Raw genomic sequence first — 24,501 nt, 5'->3', positions numbered from 1 at the left:
AACATGCCAAGTGTTTGGAACAGAATAACTAACTACAGAATTGTCCACAGGATTAAATTTTTCGTCTTGAAAAAGTTAGCTCTACCAAAAAAATCTCACTGGCCACTGCCTTACCAGAGTGACTTAGCAGAAAGGAAAACAAATGAGATTCTGCCTGCCCTTCATTCAAATATTTGAGTACAAACTGTGTTCCAAATACTCAACTTCCTGAAAAGCTTCTGCCAGGAATCTTCAGGGCTATTCATTTCCTGATTATAATGCTGTGGCAACCAATGAGCACTTCTCATGCACACTCAGGGTCAGCTACCTCTCAAAGCATGTGGACCTGGCATTCTTTTCCACTAGCTCATCTGAACCACCTGGCTATCAGGATTCAGACCCAGAGAGTCTCCCAGCCTTCTGAACAGAATGGGGCCTAAACCGTTGCTACATAGGTAGAAGAGCACTATAACCCCTACCCCTGTCTCTTAAGTTTGAAACTACAAGCAGTAATGCCCTACCCTCAGCATCTTCTGAAGTTTTTTCCCTCCTTACTTGGTACTTATGCAATCTGCATTTTATTTGCCAGCTTGGGGAGGTCTAGTAGAAAAAAAGTCATCTCTTTTCAGGCTTGCTAATAAACAGAACTCAGACAGGAGGCACATGTGATAATAAAGTCATTGCTATAAGCTTGATTTTATTAGTATTTGGTCAGTGAGTCTCCCAAGAGTACAGAATGAAAGCCAGATAATAAGGACTGGAAAACTGGAAGAAAATAAATTTAGAGTTGCCATCCAAGGAAAAAATTTCCCGACAACAGAACGGTCCCACATTTATTTTTCTATTCACATTTTATACTCCACCAGTTTTAACAAAGAATTTGAGGAAGCTAGATACCATAAACGAAACTGCGTCTCTAGAGGTAAGGAGCCTCACTGATCTTGCTTTATAATTATTTTTCAATTACAATACGACTACTAAGAGTTTAAGCTCCCATTGGAGTGGTACACAACATTTCATTACTACTAGAAACCATAGGAATGTTCCAGGGAAACAGACTATCATCATTTAGTGAAGTGGCGTCTAGCCAAAACCCCAGGCTAACATCCAGATGCCTGCAGATGAGCTAAAATTCCTTTTAAAGGGCTTAGGCTCTCCAGATACTAGTTTTAAGTCTTTTCTGGGAACTAGGAGTTTTTACTAGAGGACAGTTAGCTATTTCAAGAAACATTCACTAAAATAATAGGTGAACATATCTCCAACTGCAATGCTTTCCAAGTCCTCCCCACCCCTCATGTATTAGGCATGTGACTGTCAGGCAAGTCCTGTATTTCCTGGTGACAGCTCAATTGCAACAGAATTCCTCTAATTCATCTTCTACTGGCTCCTTTCCTGTGGGTCAAAGTCTCCTTGGGAGACCCTATGCTGAAGGCCCCACAGGGATGGGCGGCAAGTCCAATAAACAGGATTTCATCTTTTGTAGCTCCTGGATCTCGTCATTCCCAGGGCCATAGTGCATCAACAGAATCTTTTCTGCCTTTTGTATTGTGTTCAGAGCTTCGGGTATTGCAAACCTGAACCAAAGGAGATGAGGGAAGTGAATTCACTCATTCAATCAAGCAAACCTTAACTGAATGAGGGCCTACTCACACCCTGTGAAGAATATAAAGTAGAACATTTTTGTCTTCAAGGATCTTACAATCTAGAAGGGCAAATAAGACAACTTTCACAAACACAATGCAAGGCAGAGTTTGAGAACAAAGTTATGAAAAAAAAGTATAAAGTTTCTAAGATCCTGAGAAATAGGAAAATCTCAAAGCATTACTCATATATTTTCCCCAAGGTTTACTCAGGAGTCTTCATTTTAGGGTGACCAAGTCAACCCCTGATCTAACCCTTTTATCTCTTTCTCTGATCAAATGGACAGTCTCTATGTCTCAGGTACCAGGTCCACCCATCATTCATAATTTTTTGATCAAGCTTCAAACACTTTCTCACACAATATACACTAATGGCAGCTTTATCAAGGCTGGAGTTATTCCATCCAGAAATACTGAAATTAGGGCCTCCCAATGATTTCAGCTGCAAAAGTGGATGAGACATCAACTTATTACTTTTAACCTTTCCTTTTAACCCTCCTTTTTACCTTTAAAGCATGGTTCTTTCCTTTTAGCCCTTAAAGCAGGGTTTCTCAACCTTGATACCATTGACCTTTGGGGCTGGACAATTCCTAGCTGTGGGGGCTGTCCTGTGCATTGTAGGATGTTTAGCAGCAACTCTGGCTTCCACTCTGAGTCATGATAAACAAAAATGTCACCAGACATTGCCAAGTGCCCCCTATGGGGCAAAATTACTCTTGTTTGAAACCAACTGCTTTAAAAGGAATAGGACTAGGGAAAAGGGAGAGTCCCTGGAGCTGAGGGTGCTGAGAATGAGAGTGCCAAGGGAGGTGTGAGTAACCAAGGAGGACTGAGAAGAACTGCCATGATGTGGGTGGTGGGGCTGCTTGGCAGTTCTCCCTGGGAAACTCCCTTCAGAGCTAAGAGCTTTACTCATATCCCTCAAGAGGAAATTCTAAAGCTTCAAGTTTGTCAGCAAAACAGAAGGAAAGGATCTTACAGGGGAAATAAAGAAGTTTCAACATGCTTGAAAGCACCATAGAAAAAAAGCAATACACAGAACAGCCTAATAAAAGATAGAACAGTATGTAGCCTGGCGAAGTGCTAGGAAACAAAAGAAAGACTTACCCGTTGAAAAAGATTTGGGCCAGTTTGAAGAGCTCATGGCCCATTTCAACACTGGATGGCCCATGGCGAACCTCAACCACTTGGAGGCTCTTCTGGAGATGGGCAGCTGACTTTTGCCAGTCCTCTGTAAAGAAAGAAAAATTTGCTTCCAGAAAAGAACCGCAATCAACTGTGGATGAACATTTTTAGGGTGAAGAAAGCTAAATGAAAGGGAGAGTTGCTTCAGTTGAAAGACTAAGAGGTAACCGACCAGATGAGGCCAGAGTCATAACCATCACACAAGGCAAAACTGTTCCCCTGAGCCGAAAATGAAGACACATGCCATACCTAAAGCAGCGTAGGCCTGGGCCAGGTCATCCTCGATTTCTCCCACCACACTGTGTTCCACTGGCAAGAAGCTCTCAGCATCATACCGGCACCCCAACAGCAGCTGAATGGCTTGCTCTATCAATTCGAAGGAAAGTGGCCTCATTATAGACACAAACCCAGCCCTCGAAATGAGAACACAGCTCTTAAATTCTATATTAGTCGGGCTGAATGTGGAAACTTCACTTTGTCTCCTTGGGTTGTAACCAACCCACAATGGTTGTTCCAATAAAGCTTTTGTGTCCTTATGTTTTTTTTTTTTTCAATACAAAGAGGTGCTGGGTGAAGGCTCTCACGTTTACTGAGTTTCCATTTGCAGTCATTATTTCTCTTGACTTGGAAAACTAAGCTAAAGGTCAACTTTCATAAAGTAGGGTAAATAAATTCCCATGACATCAAGCTCTAAGGCAGACTTTTCAAGGGTAATGAGGGATTCCAAAACACCTTCTCTGAAAAAAGCAGGATACTTATATCCATTAGGCACAGGCCCCACTGCTCTCTAGAAGAGAGATGAGGCTCTAATGAGGGCAGAACAATCTCTCTAGGAAATTAGGTCATTTGGCCTTGGAATTAAAATAAATGGCACTGAATTTCTTGATATCCACAAAGATCATGGATCGCAAGGATAACACTTTAGTTACATGGGATACTCTAACTTAGCTATCCGATGCATGAAAACTGTGGCTTAAATCATCTGCCCCGGTTTCAAGGACACCACAGAAACTGAGCTGGTTGGAGTTTGGTCTCCTTGGCCTACACAGCCATCTTGTGGCTGCCATGGGGATAATTAAATTTAATTCTTAAGTCAATTCTTAGTATCTTTGAGTCCAAGGTGATATTGGAATGAATAAAAGATAAGGGGCTGGAGGACCAAAGCAAGGAGCCAGTCTCACCTAGTTTACCATTTCTGAGAAGCTTCTGGGCCATCTTAACCTGCTGCTGAAGGTCCTGTAACTGTGAGACTAGGTGATCCCTGCTGATTGCTTCTGCACAAGATGTGTTGCCACAACTCAGCACGTCATCTCCCTGTGGAAGTCAGTTTTATCTTTATTTCTATACCAGAGTTGGTTAGCAATGCTGACATATGCTTATATCATAGGATCACTCCATAGCTTCTAACCTTATAAGGGGAAAGAGATTCCTGTGATAATATACCCTGACCAAAGCCTGATTGAATCTGGTTTGATAGCAGCAATTCTAATGAAAGCAGCAGCCAATCTCCCAGAGATTTAGTTTTTACAACAAAAATTAAACTGTTACAGTCCACGGTTTTTTTCCAGCTCTATATCCCCTCTTGCATCTCTCTTTGGGGCCAGGACTTTGACAGACACATTTCTAGTGGTTCTGAAAAAGCCATAAGAAAACTAATAGGAAAAGATGCAAGGTGAGGCCTCCCCCCATTTAACTTTGGGTTTGTAACTTTAGCTTTCCAACAAACCAGGTCTACATTCCACTTACAGTTCCTCTAAGACTACTGTATCTCCTGGCAGAAGAGAAAATCACTGAGATAGATATTTGCTGTTTGTTAGATGCCAGTATCTATGCCCTATTTGCCAATAGCAACCTGATTTCTCCTGAGGATCCTCTCCCACCCTCCCATAGTCAAGTGCTGGTAGCTGAGTGGGTGAACATGTGCCTCAGATCTGGCCGATTCCTCTGGCCCACATGGCTGGAAGAAAACTATTTGCTCTCTCATTTTCCTCTAGCCACAGGTATCTGGTCATTGAAACTCAAGAACAGTTTTGCCCAGACCACTGTTAGACCAGAGCATGTTTTTGGTCATCTTGCCATCACAAGAGGGGGGAGGTCTGTCTGAAGATGGGGCTAACAGAGAAAATGGAGCTAGAGAGAAAAGTTGGGTCTTGGTGATATTATGAGCCCTTGCATCAAATTGTAACTGAAGTACTCCTATCTTAGGACCTTTTAGTGATTTACTTGAGCAAATAAATTCCCAGTCTCCCCCTCCCCCCCTACCCTTAAGCCAGTTTACATGGGAATTTCTGTTATTTGCTCTTGCAAATCTTTCTCTTGAAAAATTATTAAGTCCAATCTTTCCCTGCAGTTCCTGCAGAGGGTAAATCAATGAGTGGGGAAGGTGGGATGAAAGGGAAGAGAAAGTTCAGCTCTCAGCACCTATAAGCCCAGATGGCTTCCACCTAAAGATTTATGGCCTTTGCCTGGATAAGTGAACTCCAGAAGTCAGGAAGAGAAGGGAGAAGAGAGATTCACCTGCATGAGTGTTCTGCAACGGTTACAACAGAATGCTTCCCACCTGGACCCTGTAGTGGTTCTGTGCTTCTCATTTTGACAAGCTGGACAAGTGCAATCAAAGAAATACTGAGACCTCAGCTTCTGTTGCCTTTCAGCAGCACCCATCCTGCTCTCGTGAGGCCCTGCAGTGAGATCACACTTCGCCAATATTTAAAGCAAGAGAAAGTCAAGCATTACTTTAAAAAATTCAGCTTAGGAGAGGGTCTGGTCAGTTATTCATCATGTTACAGGTACCCTTTACTCAAACATTTGTGGAACTAGATATAGAAATAAGCTTCCAAGTTGTAGGAACAGGCAGAAAAAGAAGCTGAAAAGTTGTTCTTAACCTATTTTCAGAATACAAAGTTTGTAGAAATTAAGCAGTGGCATACACGATAGTTTAGACAACAGGGCCCAGTAAGAAGGTTTTTTTCCCCTCTTAAGTGTGCACTGCCTCTTCTAAGAAACAAACACTGGACAGGTGAAGGCACCTGCCCAGTTGTTTGCTCATTCTAATTCACCCTGTCCTTTTCTGCTGGACAAGAGTAGGTAGTAGTGAGGAAGGATGGCTCACCATAGCAGTGGAGAATCTCTTGCCCTTTTCCAATTTGCTCTGATGCCCGAACGGTGGCGACAGTGCTAATGAAGGACACGCTGGTGTTGGGGCTGCAGGAATGGTTCAGGAGGCTGACAACAGGGAAGATGCCTGTGGCAAGGCGAACCTGCTTGCTGTTGGTAATGATGTTCTCTTTAGATCCTGAAAGTGCAAGAAGAAAAAGGAAAAATGTGTCAGGACATTAGTCCTGGTTTCGACATCCATTCCTCAGTAGATGAGCTGGGCAATTGGGCCTGCAGCCCATCTGAGTCACAGCCCCACAGCCGGATCCATTAAAAATCAGATGGAACATGACTCACAGCAAACTCTGGTCCCCAGGAAGCAAAGCAAATGAACACACAAAAAGACCACCAGAATCCTAGACCCTAACAATTGTGTCTCGATACCACAGAAAACCAAAGATTAAAATTTATAAAAAATAATAAAAAAGGAATTATCAGTAGAGAGCTTTCTAGGCAGTTTCATAATGATCATAAGGACATGGACACCAGAGTACCTGCTGAGGGTATTTCCCAAAGATTTTTATAGTTTAAGTTCTTTTACTTAACTGGTCTTTGGTTGGTTAACAGAACAAGTAATCTACTTACTACCCCAAACTAAACAGGATTATATATTTAACAAAATCAATAGTTCTTGTGCTTACCTGCTCATTCTGCCCTTTGTCCTAACTTTATGGAAAATCAGTACGCAGTATTTCTTATTGGGAAAAAAACCCACAACTCTGGACTAGCTTTGTTTAAGATAGTCTCATGTCCCTAACAATCTCTTATTTGAAACACAATTAACCGGCAATTTAACTATGTGATTGAATATTAGGAAGGAAGGAAAAAAAAGGCCTCGAGGCAACGAGGCTATTTCTGCACCACAGCTCATTCACTTATCTTCATAGGTGAGTTCTTTTACTCTTTTGCAGGCCTACTTGCTCTTATTTTAGCCACAGTTCTAACTGGCTTGGTTATTCAGTTTCTCGGCCCACAACAGTCCAGAAACAGAATAAGAAACAGGTGATAGGCTGGAGAAGGAAGCAAAAAACTTACACAAGAAAAACAGCCTCAGAGTAAACAAAAACACTGTACTACTCAAATTTTACTACAGCTACAACATTTCACTTAACCAGAGGTTCCTAAGACTGACGGTATACCTGCATGGATTTTTGTAATAGCTATACATATATTTCAGCAATGTGCACAACAGAGATAAGCTGGAGCATCCAGAAAGGCTTAAATTGTGTTCAGTGACCCTGGTTTATATGAGAAAATTATATTTCCAGCAAAACTGGACAAATATGAAAGATATTGGTACTTAAAAGAAAACTTTCAGTTTTCTGGAAAACTGAAAAACCATCAGAGATAATCGTGGTATTGCTGTATATGCCAAGAATCTCAATACACTAATCTGTAAAGAAATAATGTAGTCTAGGTACAAAGGTAATGAATAGAGAAAATATCATGAACTATCACGTGAAAATGTTCTAGAAAGGAAAACATGAAATATATGAATAATGTTGTCTCTCTGAAGACCATTCTATTATCTGTTGCTATGGAGAACAGAATATATAAAATTCACAGAGAATGCAAATGACTCAATTTTAGTCAACAATTCTACAAATTGTATTGAAATCTTTCATCAGAGCTTCTCCTAAGTGCTTAACAGATTTTAGTTTCCTCCCCCTCTTTGTCTAATGCCTCCCTTCTGGTATACGTGCTAATGAGCAGTGAAAATGCTAAAAGGTAGGCAGCAGGAAGGAGCAGTACAGGGCACGAACAGTTTGTGGTCTGAATAATCAGCCTCTGCATAATTAAAAGTTGACTTGCATTCCCAACTACTGATAACTGGCAATTTATATTAGAACAGCTGCTAAGATTTTCCCAGAAAAAATCATCACAATACAGTGAGTAATGTCAGCTTCGTGAATTATTTATAGGTTATCTTCCAACAGAAGTAGGCCTAGGAACCGAATGGAGTATGTCAGAGTTAAGACTTTAATTATTTCTAAAAAATTAAGTATTGATTTAAAAAAATTATTCAATATTTTGCATTAGTCATCTAGCAGTAGAGATAATAGAAAGTGAGAGTATATATGTATGCACCTTATCAATCAAATTTAATATGTGACATTTTATGCATAAAAAAGAGGGAATGGTTTTTTGTTTTTTTCCAAAAGCGTACCTTGCTAATATCCTAAGTGCATTTAAAATGGGATTCAAGTAAAGAAAAAAAGATTTATTCACAATAATTCCAGAATATACCTATTCTGGTAGATATTTTACAAAACAAGAAATCTGTATGTATATCAAATGATCAAAGACCAAAACTGAAGGTTGATGTCTTGGTTGTTGAAGAGCGAAAGCAAAGGGTAGCAAATTGATCTGAACCTACACAGAACCTCACTAAGCCTTGTTATGACATGAATCCAGATACATAATGTGCATTCCCACTGAGATGGAACCACACATACTAAGGTCTAGAATATTATCAGTGGCTAATTCTGTCCCTTAAGTACCAAAGACAGATTTCTGAGGAACTTTGATTAAATAGGACTTATTCAAAGATAATAATATACATTTTTACAAGTTTTTGTCAAAGTCTATCCTAGTTAACACTTTAATCCTTCTTCTGTGCTACTAATGAAACAGCTGCTAATGAAATTCAATGAGAATACTAAATTGGGAGTTGTTGGAACCCCAAAGAAATATTAAAAAGGGATATGACAAGATTAGAAATATGAGCAGACTAAAACAAAATTAGATGAAAATAAAAAATGAAAGTGAACATTGCTGGCGGGCGTGCAACTGGTAGAACTTTCCTGGAGGGAAATTTTGCAATATGGATCAAGTGCCTTAAAAATATTCATATAAAAAATGTTCGAACCATTTGAATTAGTTTTATTATTTAAAAAACAAATTAAAACTGCAAAAGGAATACACAGTAGTCAGAAAAAATTTTGAACTGAAAATTATAGAGAAAATAATGTATAAGCCTATCAGCCAGATATATCATTGGTACATTTTCCTGCAGTCTTTCTAGTCTACCTTTGGAAATTTTGACATAATTGGCAATATGGAACACGGAGTGATTTGTAAGTTACTTCTTTTCAGTTAATCTACTTTGGCCATTTACTTACATCCTAACTTAAAATGCATATAATAATAACAACCACCACCAAACCAACAAAGCAACTTTGCAATTCTGATAGGCAAAAATGGTTATCTTGTTTCAGTTACTAGAAAGGTTAGACCAGACCACCTTCCCTACTTCTCTGTTAAAAGGCTTGCTTATGTACATTTTTAATAGCTTTACTGAGATATAATTTATCTACCGTAAGATTCACCTATTTTAAGTGTACCAATTCAATGGGGTTTTTTTGAAATTTATATAACTTGTGCAATCATTATCCTAATCCAGTTTTAGAACATTTTCATCACTATGGCTATTTTGAAAAGATTTTAAGAGTTGTATAGATGCTAGCAACATTCTCTCATTTTGTCATTCAAATTTTAATTTTTGATTATGGGTTTTTGGAGGTGGAGAGAGTTAAAACAGCAAGTATTTCATTCACTTACAATGCTGTGCACCAGCAACTCTGCCTGAGCTCGGCTGAACATTTTTCTGCTGGTTTTGCCTGGGGTTACTCTTATGATTGCATTCATTTGGCACATGGTTTTTTATCCTCAAGGAGGCTAGCCTGGCTTGTTCAGATGCCCACATCATCATTTTAAGGTGACAATGGAAGCCGCAAGGTCTCTTACAGTTTAGATTCAGAAATCACATAAGGTCACTTATACTACATTTCATTGGTCAAAGTAAGTTTGCAGGGCTAGCCCAGATTCAAGGATAGGGGAAAGAGTACCCTACCTCTTGATGGGAGAAAAAGCAATGTCAAGTTGCAAAGGGACAAACATACAGGGATGGGAGAAATTGTTGGGGTCATTTTTGTAACTGATCTTCCCCAGAAGCCTAGAGGTTCATCCAGTCCTCTCTTTTATCCTTATGAGAATACTGAGACACACAGACGTTAAGCAACCTGACCAAGTTCATAATGAGAGTTAGTGGTACCTCCGGAATGGCAACTCAGTCCAATGTTTTCATTTCTTCAAGCATCTTTCACCTACATTCTCTATATTCTTTACTGATTATAGTGTTTTGAAATTTGGTATTCAGGTTAAATGTAGCTATCTTTTAATTTCCTAAATTTGGTATTAAATACTTTAGAAAGCTTCTCTTACCCTAAGACTATATAAATGCTCACTTATCTTTTTCTAGATATTTTGTGGTTTAATTTAAAAATATTTAAGAAAGAATCTAATACTTTGAGGGTTATCATATCAGTACCATACTGTTTTTAATTATTGTAATTCAAAGCTGATATGAAATCTGGTAGTACCAAGCCCCTCAATACTCTTTAAAACAAAATGCCTATTTTCATCCCCTTATTCAAGATGAACTTTAGAATCACTGTCAAATTCCAAGAAAAATCTAATTGTGATTCTGTCTGAAACTGCATTAGACTGAGTAGGTTAATGTGGGGAAACTGCCATTTTTACAGTTTTCAGTCTGTCCATCTAAGAATATGGCACATCCCCACATTTATCCAAGCCTTCTTTCGTATCCCTCCAAATTAAAATACTCTTGGACTTCTGGGGAAAAAAAAGCCTACTTGGTCATATTATTATTCCTTTAATGAACTGCTGGATGTGATATGGCAGGGATTTACTCAGGGTTTATACATCTATAGTTACAAGTGAGACTGAGCTATAGCTTTTATTCTTGGCTTTGCAAAATGAATGGAAGAAGAGTTCTAGGTTCCCCCATGCCTTGGCACTGTTTATATTGTATAAAATGGATCTGCCTTTGAAAGATTTTTTCTTTTCTTCTTTATTTTTTAAAAATGTGGCTAAATATGCTCCTTAAAAGTTTCAAAGAACAAGCATGGAAAAGAGTAAATCTGGCTTGTTTTTCTGGAATTATTTTGGTAATTTAAAACATTTCTTCTACAATTACCAGATTTTTGAAGTTATTGTCTCCTTCTGAAAAAATTTAGGCAATCTACATTTTTCTGTAAAGTTGTTTACTTAATATTTTCAAATTCAATAGTTTAAAATTATATTGTTTTCTTAAAATTTAAAAATGAATTTATATGATTTGCTCTATTCCTTCACTGTTCCTAATTTTGTGGAGTTTTTTCTCATAGATTTTTTTTTTTTTTTTAGTTTAAAAGATTACAGTGTATTTATTTTTATTATGGTGACATTAGTTAACAAAATCCAGTGTTTCAGGAGTACAATTTAACAGTAAGGCATATATATACTGCATTGTGTATTCACTGCCCATAGATTCTTTCTGTCGCCACATATTTGAACCTTTTTACTTCCCCATTCCCCCTCCCCTCTACCCTCTGGTAACTACTAGTCTATTGTCCATGTCCATTAGTCTCTGTTTGTCCTGCTTGTTTGTTGCTTTTAGGTTTATATTCCACGTGTAAGTGGTATTATGTGGTTTTCAACTTTTTCTGTCTGGCTTATTTCACTTAGCATGATTATCTCAAGGTCCATCTATGTTGTCTCAAACAGTAGTATTTCATCTCTTCTTATGGCTGAGTAATAAAATATTCCATTGTATATATGTACCACAGCTTCTCTATCCAATCATCTATTTTAGGACACTTTGGTTGCTTCCTTAGATTTTTTCATTATATTTGCCAAATTTTTGTATTTAGCAGACTGTAAACTCTAAACTGTAGCCTGTGGACCAGATCCAGACTGCTGCCTGTTTTTGTACAGATGTGGTTTAAAAATGGTTCTTACATTTTTAAGTGGCTGGAAAAAATGAAAATAATTCTTATGATGTGATAAATTATAAGAAATTCAAATTTCAATGTCCATAATAAAGTTTTATTGGAATCCCACCATGCTCATTTGTTTGTGTATTATCTATGGTTGCTTTCACACTACAGCAGCAACTGAGTAGTTGCAAAAATGATTATATGGCCTGCAAAGCCCAATATATTTACTATCTGGCCCTTTACAAAAAAAATTTGCCATCCCTGGTCTATAGGACACAAGTTTTGATAGATGTATCTACAGAATCACCTTGTTTATTATGTTATTTTTGTTTCTAGATTCTTATTTTTAATAAAGTTTGATCAAAGTCAGAGTGGTATATTAAAGTTTTCCACAACTATAGAGTTTTCCCCAGTTTTTTTCTTGTATACTAAATCATTTTTGTTTTGTAGACACAATCTCTATGTTTCTAAGAGCTAAGTTTGATATATTTCAGTGACGAGAATTTCTTTTACAAAAATAAAATGCCTTCTTTACTTTACTTGATATCTTACCTTGGGTTCTACTGTTTCATATTCAAGGGGGGCATCCTTCAGAGTTTGCCATCCCAAAATGTGATTTTGGGATACTGATGATTTTAAGCTGCTTTTTAATTTTATTTTATTATATTTATTAATTTTTTTTAGGCAAGGCAACCTTTGGTTGATCTCACAGATTGCAAGGACCTTGTCAGCTTACAATCCCTTATTTTTTTTATTTTTTTATTTTTTATGCCTACAGCACCTGGTCTTCCTAGGTGGTCTCCCATCTAAGTACTAACCAGGCCCAACCCTGCTTAGCTTCCCAGATCAGACGGGATTGGGCTTGCTCAGAGTGGTATGGCCGTACACAAGCTACTTATTTTTAAGAAACAAGAAGCTCAGGGAAAACCTTTGACCTTCCCCCTAACTGCCTAAAGGGAATTTAGAGAGCAGACCTGCTCCAGGAGAGAAGATATCATCACAAAAAACTATAATTTAATATGAACTAGTGTGTGATAGATAGAGAGGAACCTAGCAAGGCCCATTTGTTCAAAGTCCTCTCTGGGTCCCCTTGTTAAAGATGACCCAGCAAACATTTATTTACCAAACATTTGCTTTTCTATCTCCACATGAATTGCCGTCCTGCCCTCAAAGTCCCAAACCACAAACCCCTCTTCTCCTTAGCTCCAGAATGGCAAACAAGCTTCAACTGCCCAATGGGTCACAAAGGGGGCTATATTCTTATGGCAGCCCCATATGTACATCCATAATAAATTTCAGACATTTTCTCTTGTTAATCTGTCTTATGCAACTTTGATTATTAGCCTAGTCAGAAGAACTTAGAAAAGTGGGAGGGAAGTTATATTAATGACTCTGACAATATTAATACTAATACTATGATTAGCTTGTAATTCCTGACATGTCTTGCTCAAACACTTTGTTATAGGTGTCAATTTGGTAAACAGAACATAGTTGGATTTCAAATTTTGTGGCCCAATCTGAAAGATTCGCTTAACAGAGTTTAGCCAATTTATATTTACTAGTATAGACTCATTTTTATCATCTTCCTATTTTTTGCTCTGTGAACTGTTTTTTTTTTTTTTTTTAATGTTTTTACCCCTCTAGAACAGGGAAGGGTATATAATCCATTTTAAATTTACTAGAATAATGTCACCACAGTGTGTTTTCTATTTTAAAAGTTCTAAGAAGAAGGTAGTAATCACCCGTATTTCCATTTTCAGAATTAGTCACTGTTAATTAAGATTTTGGTACTTTTGCTTCTAGTGTGTGTGTTTCTATTTAAAACACCATATAAATAAGAATAAATTATGCATTAGATGCATAATTCACTTTATAGATGAAGCCAATGTCGCCAATTCTCTTTCCATCATGTTTCTATTTCTCTAGTCCTTTTTAGCCACAGAAAAATACAGGTATCCCTGGTTATATATTCCGTTGCAATCCAAAAATTCACTCGTAACAACTTATGAAAAATTTTACCCAAAATTTGCTATGGAGATAAAAAAATTGAGTGTAACGAAATGTCAGGCACGTGGAGCAAAAACATTTCTTTGACTGTAAAGGGTAGGCCAATGAAGTAAGGTGGATAGAAAAATACCTTCTTTTGTCCATACGGTTCTGCCATTCTACCTCAGGGATTCAGTCTTGAGTTAGTGGTCATGCTATTGTTTACCTGGACAATAGTTTACATAGTTTTCAGATCTTTTGACATTTGTATCTTTTTTTTTTTTTTAATGTTCTAATAAGTACCTTCCAAGCAAGACACAATAGAATCAAGAGTTAGTAATTTTCTGCCATTTTAATCTGGAAGCCCATATACTATTTTTCATATTCAGAAAAACAAAGTAAAATGAAAAAGATATTTTTAAAAATGCCAGTGAATGTACCCAAGGGAAAACATAATTCTGGAGAAACACTCAACATTTATTTCAGAAGATAGCAACGGCTTAAAGAAGCAAACGAAGGCAGAGAAGAAAGTGGAGACTAGTTTGCAATGTGCTTTTGTAGTAGGATGGGATAAAGCCAGTGCTATTACTGGATGTTCCATGTGTTTCAAGATGGGGAAGAGCATCTTGCCTAGAAACACCTCTAGTGAAATACCTATATACCACATAACTTGGCAGCTGAATTAAAATTAAAGATATATATATATATATATATATATATATATATATATATAGTTGATAGACATACCAGGTGCTATAGATGTAAAATATTAAAAAATATAATAAGGGATTGTAAACTGATAAGGTCCTTGCAATATGCGAAGTCAACCAAGGGTTGCCTCACCTAAAAAAATAAAATTAAATTAAAAAGGTTGACAAAATTCTATATTACTTAATATGAGAAGATCAAGAGCTGAGTATGTATAGTTTAGTTAAGCCATATTTACTATCAATCTGTCTATAAACCCTAGGTTTGGTTAACACCTAATTGCGCCTCTTAATAGTTAATCAGACAATTGAGAAAAATACAACGAACTGATTAAATCAAAAGATATCTGCTAAAATGGAGATCATATGATAGGAATACTAGAAACACTATTTCCTTTCTAATAATAGATCTGTTGTTAGTACATTCATATTAGAGATGTCACTCATGATGCTAGGCACATCCAGCCTCCCCATCTACCTGACCTCCCCATCTACCTGAACAGCCTTATCTATAGGATCTGGTTCAGGAAAGTAGGGCTAGGCTACTTTGTGTCTAGTGGTGGCCCCTAGATTGCTGGCCACCTGACCAGTGGACAGCCCAAACACAGGCTGGTAAACAGCTTATGGTGGTACTGTGTGCAAAGCCGTGCTCGGCCAGATTCCTCTCTTAGAAATTTAAAACAGAAGAATGAGAAAAAATTTGTCAATTGGAAAAAGAAGAGACAAAGCACCTGAGTCACATGAGTGAGCTAAGATTCAGATTCCTTAACTACAGACCCTGTTCTTTCTGCAGTCTTTAACTATTTTTTCAGTTTTCCTTCACAATAAAAAATTAAGAGACTAACAGGTTTTTTAACTTGTAAATATTTTTAGAAACAAATACACCATCTTCGCAACTCCATTAAGAATTTTTAGAAACAAACACATCATCTTTACAACTACTCACTTTACAGATGAGAAAACTGAGGCAGAGTGAGATCAAGTAATTTGTTAAGGTCACATAGCTTCTCAGTGGCATAATCGTGATAATATAAGACAGCTGTGTTTTCCCAATCTGTGTCCCTTAGAGTTCTTTGTCTCTGAACATTAGCTACATCAAGAACAATACTATAAGGCAGAAAAAGTTTTCTTCTCACCTGTTTGCTGTATGGTAGTTATCGCCTGAGCATTACACTGTAGCTGTAACATGTGTCTCAGCATGGCCACTCCCCAAATATGCAACTCTTGACACAATGCAGGAGCCACTGCTGCTTTTGGCTGAGAGGGTTTTGAACCTGTTGTGAGGGTCTGTAAACTGGCTGCTTCCAGCTGCCTGCACAGTGCAGAAACACTTAGAGCACAGAGGAATTTGTGCTCTGGGCTATGCTTTTCAGTATGGGGCAAAAGGTTGAAGACAGCATTATAATTATTTTCATACTTCCCATTAATATCACATCCAGGAATTGGGGTTTCAACTGTTTTGTCATTTTTCTCACTCTCCCCTCCCAGGTCATCACTGAATGTTTGCACCAGATTCTTGCTTTCAGGTAAACAGATGTCCTTGTTACTAATATCACCACGAAGCTTCCTTATGACTTTGCCAACATCCTCAAATCTAGCTAAAAGAGTTGACCTCAGGGCAATGTGGCAAAAGACCCCCAGTGTGAGAAGCAGCCCACCTAGAGAGCACTCTATGCTATGGTAGAGGTCCCAGGCCTGCTGCATACACTCTTGGCTACAATATTTGGCATAGCTGCATCCATCACAGGGAACTGTGGCCAAAGCGCGCTTCAAACACCGGTGACAATAGAGGTCCCCATTGGTAACTCTAGTATCCCACTTGCTATCCAGGCCATAATGTAGTGGTGGCATCTCTCCAGGGTTAAGGACACTCACAAAAGCATCTTCCCTCACAAGGAGCTCTCCTGGGAGAATATCTTTTGTGGCAATCAGATAGCGGCCTTTTAAAGGGTCTGAGCATAAGTTGACAGAAGATGTTGCACTGGAAATTTGTTCATTCTTTTCCCTTAGGTCCATATTCTCAAAGGCTTTGGTTGGAGCTGCTGGGGAGGTTTCTGTGAGATTCTCCTTTTCTTGTACCTTCATTTTTAGGCGACAGAGGGTTTTCTGTATAATTTTAAACTGGGAAGCTGCTAGGGTTGGTTTGGCAGCTAAGTTACTTTCAAGATCACTGATGGTCTGGCTTGCTTCCTGCAGTCTCCCCAGAGTCACCAAACACTCTGCTTTACGTAACATCATCTTGGGTTTCAGTCTTTCCGGATACCCATGCGTCTGTGCTCTGATGATGTCCTGAAGACATGTCTGAAAACAGAAAGGAAATCCCAAAATGATCTTTGGTCCCTACTCTTCAGTATCTACTAAGGTCTTAACAAAAATCTACAGGAAAGTTAAGGATTATTAAAAATGGAGCAACTACAATCATGTGCTTATTTCTTTAAATCTTATTCTACCATGTGCTCTTTTGAGTGATTAGAAATCCATGCTACAGAGATTATGTTTAACTAGCTTATCAAATATTTGTTTTTAAGGAGAAAAGTCTCATAGAGAGAACTGTTAGTATGGTGAATAAGAGGGCAGTCTTTGAAGCCAAACAGACCTGCATTCCAATACTGACTTTGCCTCTTACTAGGTGTATGACCTTGTGCGAGCAACTTAATTTCTCAGTGTCTTAGTTTTCTCACCTGAAAACAGGGATAATAATACTTCGCAGCATTGAAATACGGATGAAAATAAGGTAATATATCTAAAAAGATGAAAAATGTGCCTGGAACATTATATGTGCTCAATATACAGCAACATTATTACAAGAAGGGAAATAGAAATAACCAATGCAGGGAAGTTATAAAGGGTTAAATATTCACAAGTTCTTTCAATCATTGTCTTCAGTAGTCCAAGACTTTCTTGCTTAGACTTAGATTCTTGCTCTTCTTTTTTAGTCCAAAGGGCAATTTAAGTGTGAACTTGTAACTATTCAAATAGTTCTTAATTCTAGGGCGTAATTTAAATTTCTGCGGAATTCTGAAATGGATGTATCAAAATGTCATTTTAGAGCTTGTTCTTAGACCTCAATTAGGGAATAAGAAGAAAGCTACTCATCCAAAGCCCACTCCCTTGTAGGCACACACAGACATTTCAGAGCAGCTTTTACTTATCCACTCAAAATGCATATTGAGGGTGATCTATATTATTGCAAGGATAATCTTGAACATGCTCTACTTATTAAAACAAAAAACTCAAACCAGTAAATAGTTTGCAAACACTTGGAACCTGAAGTATTATTAGCAACTTATCTCACAGCTGATCTCAACACTGAGAACTACTAACCCATTAGATACAATCCATAGCCCTGTGGAATGTGCCATGACTCTTCTGTCAACCAACACTACCCCCCCACATTACCACCTCTGATAGGTAACATGAATCAGGAGAAAGGACAAGTTTGAGAGGATGCAATTTGTTTCCAATTCAACCAACTGCAGCACGGCCCAATTTTACTGTTCTGAACTAGAACAGTAAAATTGGGCCGTGCTGCAGTTGGTTGGTAGAAGCAGAGATGAAGGTCTAGTCCTCCAGTAAACCCCTACAGATCCTCTTCAATCACATCAGGCATCCTGATACTCACTTCATACTGACCCAGGTGGAAGAGGGCTGCAGAGCGATTGGCGTAACACAATGAAATGTCCTCAGTGTTAGGCCTTGAATGCGATACTCCCTGCGAAACAACAAACTGGTTAAAGGTATAAATGGAAACTAGCATCTTTAAAGTATTTTTTTCAGATAATAGGAGCCCTACTACTAAAGACTGTATAAACTTGGTAATTTTACTGGATCTCTTTCTGCTTCATCTGTTTCAGTTTCATTTTTAACTACCATAAAGCAAAGCTGCAAAGATCAAGTGAGGAAATAAATATTCAAAGCACTTTGAAGATAGCATCAGACACAGCTTCAGCCACAATACTAAAGGCGAATGAAAACTGAGGAACACAATTCTGCACATAACAAAAGGTGAGTGGCACAAAGAGAAATTCACAAAAGAAAAAATACTAATGATAACCTGGAAAACAAATGGTTAATGCTTATACAGATAGCCAGATATATGAAAATGAAAGCAGAAAAGAGCTACTCTTTTTCTACCACCAAATTGGCAAAAATTAATACTCATACAGGTGGTATCTCACATCACTGGAGAAAACATGAAGATTATTTAATAAAAATATTGGGACAAGTAGTTAGCTACTGAGGAAAAATAATGTTGGCTCTCTATATATATGATAAAACTTTCAGTAGGATGAATTCTAAATGGATCAGAATCTTAATGTAAAATAAACTATAAGAGCCCTAGAAGAAACTATAGGAATAGTCTAAAGTGATGTTGGAGTGAGGAATAACTTCCTAGTTATGATACAAAACCCAGATGTCATAAAAGGTTAATAAATTTGAGCACATAAAAATAAAAAATTTCTTTACAGCAAAAACTAATAAAAGCAGTATCAAAAGACAAACATTGTATTGGAAAAAATATTTGTAACTCATATTACAGGCAAAGGGCTCATTTCTTTACTTTATGAATAGTTCCTACAGATCAATGACAACAAATAATTCAACAGGAAAATAAGCAAACAATATAAACAGTTCTAATGGGAAATAGAGATGGTTCTTAAACATATGAAAAAAATGTTCAATCTCATTCATAATCAGCAAAATGCATATTAAAACTCTACTGCCATTTTTTACCTGTCAGTTTGGCAAAGAAAAATAAAACTGATACCACATTGAGGTGGCAACAGAGTAGGATACTGGGTATTCTCATATGTTGCTGGTAGGAGTGTAAATTGGTCTCATAATTATGGAGAGCAATTTAGCAATATATATATTTAACATATATGTATATATCTATATGTCCATTGACCCAGCAATACCTCTTCTAGGAATTTATCCTACAGATATAATCATTTATCCTATAGATATGTACAAAATAACATGCATGCAGTTTCTCATCACAGAATTGTTTGAAATAAAAGATAGGAAACAACTTAAATACTGGTCTATAGGACTCTAATTAAATAAATTACTATTATATCCATATAGCAGAAAACCATGTAGTCATAAAAAAAGAATGAGGAAGAACTTTATGTACTCATGTAAAAATAATTTAAAGATATTAAGTGAAAAAAGTGCAGTGCTAGAAAGTGCATAGAAAGTTATTTATATAAAAAGAGTGTGTGTGTACAGGAGTAGGAGATTATTTGTATTTATTTATAGATGGCAAAGTACTTCTGGAAAGATACATTTAATAGTGCTAGCTTCTGGGTATGGGAAAGTAGGTGGCTTGGGGACAGAGGAAGTAGAATATTCACTGTATACTCTTGCACCTTCTGAATTCTAACCATATAAACATATTTCTTATTCAAAAATAAACAGGTAAAATAACAATAATAAAACCATAATAACCAGTATTACTTAGGATATAGAGGAATGAACATGCCTATATTCTGCTAGAAGGGATGTTAACTAGTTCTTTCCCGAAGGTTTTAAAAAAGTACATTCAATTGATCCAGCAATTGGTCTTCTAGGAATTTAATCCTAAGGAAATAAGCAGATGTGTACAAATATTTACATAGAAAAATGTTCCTTGCAGCTTTATGATACAAAATAATCTGCCAAAATTAGATGTTAAATCAAGTATAGGTTTCCGTAATGGAACACTAAGCCAACCGTAAAAAATCATGTTCTAGTGGAAAATTTAATAACATGAGAAAATGGTCACAATAAATTGTTGAGGGAAAAAAGCAGGTTACAAAACAGTAAGTACACCGTTATCCCAATTCTGTAAAAGAAAAACATATTTTCAGAGAAAAAAGTGGCTGGATGGATATAAGCAAAAATGTTAACAGTACCTACTGCTGGTTGAGATTTTTTTTTTTTTAACTCTATGCTTCTCTCTATTTTCTAAGTAAACATATATTACATTTGCAATCAGACAAAACCAACAAATATTATTTTAAAAAAGAAAGAAAATAGTAGATTTATAGAAAATTGCAAAGTACCATAATCACCAAAATAGTAGCTTCATGAAATGGGCTCATCTCTCTTTACATCTAGAGCAAACCTTAATTTTTTTTTGTCTGATTTCACTTTTTATTTGACATGTTTTCCTTGAGCAACTCCTCATGTGATTACATTTGTGATGCACATGCATAGAGTGGAAGAGATTAGCTCTGGAAAAGAACTATTAAGCCATTTATCAGTGGATCATTACATCTAATGGATTTTAATTCTTCAGCACTCCCTAATTCTTACATTATCCAACTAAATACTTTGTTAGAACATTACAGAGCAGGGCTTTTATCAATTACAGAAGCTGCTGATAGTTTTTGGAAAACTAATTCCAAACTTTCAGCATAGGCCTGTTAAAGATTCAGAGTAGGGGCACGCTTTCAAATTTATACTTATTCTTTCAGTATACAAGATCATAGAATCAGGGCAGGGGAGCAATAAGCCCATATTTATCTTGCTTTAAGCTCATATTTATCTCTAAAAAGTTATAGAAAGAAGGCTCTCAGGGATCTTGTTCCAGTTCCTACTATTGAAGCAAGACAACAGGAGCAATAGCCACTATTCCTCAAAATCTAGCTCATTGATGGTTAGTGTAGTTGTAAATATTTGTTGATAACCTTCAAAATGGAGTTCAACTGGGCTGTGGCAACTGACCTAACTTTCCTTTCTAACTTAATCTAAGTCATACTGGTTGTAGCTATCATCATGGCTAACCCAAAACCTAGCTGCTCTCTAAATTGGGACTATCAAACTAACAGCTTCATCAGTCGTTCAGACAAAAATGGCATACAATTCAATGAAAGCTGACAGACATAAGCAAGGCAGGGCAAGGGGCCCAATAAGCCTATTGCTAAAGGTGGCTGAAGGAATACTGGAATAGAAGTTTTTTGATGGAATTCAGGACACATAATACAAACTATCCTTTGTTTCAAAACATAGCAGAAGAATTCTGCCAAGTTTTCTTTTTCAAATTCAATCCATAAATTATAGACATAGCTATCATTGGCTACACAATTCAGCAATAAGGCTCTATCTTTTAAAGAAATACGCATTGTTAAATTGTTGAAATAGCCCCTCCCGCTGAGCTGGGGGTGACTTACCTTAGAATACAGCACTATGGCTCCCATATAATCCTTATCCTGAAATTTTTTGTTTCCTTCTTCTCTGTAGAAAAGGGGAGCATCGGGGTCCTTTGCCACAAGGTAATCCCTAGAAAGCCTTTTTAAAAACATCTCATCCTCAGATCTTCATGAAGAAACAAAAAAAGCACAAATTTGTTATTTCAAGGAAGGCTCCTAAGCATTGCACTTGCAACAGGAGTGGCTGCCTGCAAAACACTGGGACACATGAAGTTCTATGTATTATGTAACATGACCGGCAGCGGCGGGGGGGGAATCTTGTGGTCTCAGAGACATAGGGGGACCTATGTCTCTAATTTCTAATTAGAGAACAGAGTGTTAATTTTTTATTTTTTACCACATAATTATTGGCCAATGACCCATTTCTTGGGTAACACATCATATATATAGAAGCTTGTGAAGAATGACATGGAGTCTTTGCACCAGGGCATCTTCTTCACTTAAACTGTGTTGAAAATACCTGAGCTGAATGTCTGTCAGAGGAGTGGGAGATGGGGGATGAATCATAAAGTAAATGTAGTGAAATGTTAACATTTAGGGAATCTGAAAGGATATTACACAGCTATTTTTTGTGCTGTTTTTGCAAGTAAATCTGAAATTATTTCAGCCTGAAAATTTTGAAAAAGTACTGTATGCAAATGCTCTATATAATTAATAAGGTTGATCTAATATATAAATGCACAAACATATACAAACTGGCAATAGAGAATACATCTTTTTTCCAGTAAGGAGAAATAGTATAGAATAACCTAGACTATACTCTCTGACTATAATACAATGAAGCAAAATATGAATAACATGGAAACTAAAAATTCTCTTAAGCAATTCTTGAGCCAAAGAGGAATGAAAATCAAAACTGCAGATGTTTAGAAATCATTTCTAAAATTTTTGTTTACAAAGACCCACAATAAGAAGTACCTTTTACATTGTGATTCAGTATGATACACCCGTGTATGTATATATTGGAATTTCATCATAAAACACTATATTTGTTATGTATAATAAGTTAATATCAAATATGATTTTATTGATGTGTAAATACAATATGGAAAAAAATCTCAAAAATAATCCAAAAAAAATTAGGAAAGCTTTTTATCCATTCAAAGGGTGTGAATGCCTGTCTTAAATTTGTCCCAGTCCAGAAAATATGATATGCATATATTCTCATGCATATATGGTTTACCACAGAACCTGTTTGTTGTTGCTTGTTTTTGTATTGTTTTAAATTAAATTAAACCTAAATTCCCATTCAAACAAAAAGGTTAGGGTGAAAAGTAATAACAGCAAAACTCTTGCCTGACAATGGGTACTCTTTAATCTTAATCCAAAATGACGATAAACACAATGTTTTGTAATTGTTGTAATTACTATGTAATTAAGACCTAAGCTGTAATAATTCATTCTTTTCTTTTTGGATATCAAATTTAAGTCAGTAATTAATTTTAAGTTTTGAAAAGCAAAAGGATGTTCCTTTTTTTTATTATTTCAAATTTTCTTCTTGAATGTTATGATAAACAATTTGAGAAAGTGAGATGAAACAATTTTATTGTGGTAAAACATACAAAATTTATCATTTTAACCATGTTTAAGCATACAGTTCAGTGGCATTAAGTACATATACAGTATTGTGCAATCATTACTACATCTATTTCTGGAACTTTTTCACCATCCCAAACTAGTATAAACTCATTAAATGATAACTCTCCATTCTTTACTCTCTGCAGCCCCTGGTGTGGTGGCTGAAAAATGACTGCTAGAAATTTATTGCTTGCAGGAAATTATTGCTTGGCTATAGCCCATGGGAACATGGCTATCACCATGGGAACATAGGCTATCACTCATAGGAACATAACATTCTAACAATAAGCTTTCTGCTTCTGTACCTTGCTTGCATACCCAACCTGTGAGTTGACAGGTAGTGAATAGAAGAAAAACAGACCTTTGTGTTCAGACAAAAATGAAGAACGGAGTGTTGGGCTTAAAAACCCTGTACCTCTACATTTTGGGACTGCTTAATTTGGGGTCTGCGTACCCCTGGCAGACCCAGCTGGTTGAATAAAGAGTGTGTTTCCTATAACTCACTGAGTTCTGGTGGTCCATGTGTCTTTCGGGGGCTGGCGGCTACAACACTGGTGATCTCTATTCTACTTTCCGTGTCCACGAATTTGTTTATTCTGGGTACTTCAAATAAATGAGATCATACAATATATGTCCTTTAATGTCTGGCTTATATCACTTAGCATAATGTCCTCAAGGTTCATCAATATTGTAGCAAGTACAAGAATTTCATTCCTTTTTATAGCTGAAATATATTCTATGTATATACATTTTGTTTACCCATTTATCTGTCAATAGACATTTAGGTTGTTTTCATTTTGGCTGTTGTGAATAATACTGCCATGAACATTGGTGTGCAAATATCTGTTCAAGTCCTGTTTTCAATTCTTTTGGGTATAAACCTAAAAGTGGGATTGCTGGATCACATACTAATTCTATTTTTAATTTTTTGAGGAACGGTCACGTTGTTTTCAATAATGACTGTATCATTTTACATCCCAAACAACAGTGCACAAGGGCTCCAAATTCCCCACACTCACCAACACTTGTTAAAGTGTTGGGGATTTATTTATAGTAGCCACCCTAATGAATGTGAGGTGGTTTCTTACTATCATTTTGATTTGTATTTCCCTAATGATTAGTGATGTTAAGGACATCTTTTCATGTATTTGCCATTTATATCCCTTCTGTGAGAAATGTCTACTTAAGTCCTTTGCTCATTTTTTAATTGCGTTTTTGTTGTTGTTGTTGACTCTTAGGTGTTCTCTGTGTAGTCTGGATATTAATCCCTTATCAGATATGATTTGCTAATATT

The 24,501-nt window shown here is 36.8% G+C and overlaps 1 protein-coding gene and 1 pseudogene across 3 annotated transcripts in view; both read right to left on the bottom strand.

The window, feature by feature from the left end:
- Positions 1–645: 645 nt before the first annotated feature.
- Positions 646–24,501, bottom strand: part of SMYD4 (SET and MYND domain containing 4) — a 32,552-nt gene continuing 8,696 nt past the window's right edge. For 2 of the 3 annotated variants that reach the window (XM_016138924.2, XM_016138923.2), the window contains exons 3-11: positions 21,591–21,735; positions 18,056–18,145; positions 15,570–16,734; positions 5,917–6,099; positions 5,322–5,485; positions 3,986–4,118; positions 3,054–3,170; positions 2,727–2,850; positions 646–1,553 (exon numbers count right to left, since the gene is read on the bottom strand). In XM_016138924.2, the coding sequence (XP_015994410.2) occupies positions 1,400–1,553; positions 2,727–2,850; positions 3,054–3,170; positions 3,986–4,118; positions 5,322–5,485; positions 5,917–6,099; positions 15,570–16,734; positions 18,056–18,145; positions 21,591–21,735 (2,275 nt within the window). In that variant the 3' untranslated portion in view covers positions 646–1,399. The remainder of the gene's footprint in view (positions 1,554–2,726; positions 2,851–3,053; positions 3,171–3,985; positions 4,119–5,321; positions 5,486–5,916; positions 6,100–15,569; positions 16,735–18,055; positions 18,146–21,590; positions 21,736–24,501) is intronic. The other variant, XM_016138925.2, reaches the window with a different exon arrangement.
- Positions 12,510–12,628, bottom strand: LOC118604247 (annotated as a pseudogene).

This window comes from Rousettus aegyptiacus, unplaced genomic scaffold (assembly GCF_014176215.1).
Source record: "Rousettus aegyptiacus isolate mRouAeg1 unplaced genomic scaffold, mRouAeg1.p scaffold_m13_p_6, whole genome shotgun sequence".
In the NCBI taxonomy this organism is placed as follows: domain Eukaryota; kingdom Metazoa; phylum Chordata; class Mammalia; order Chiroptera; family Pteropodidae; genus Rousettus; species Rousettus aegyptiacus.
This window is presented reverse-complemented; position numbering and strand designations above follow the sequence as displayed.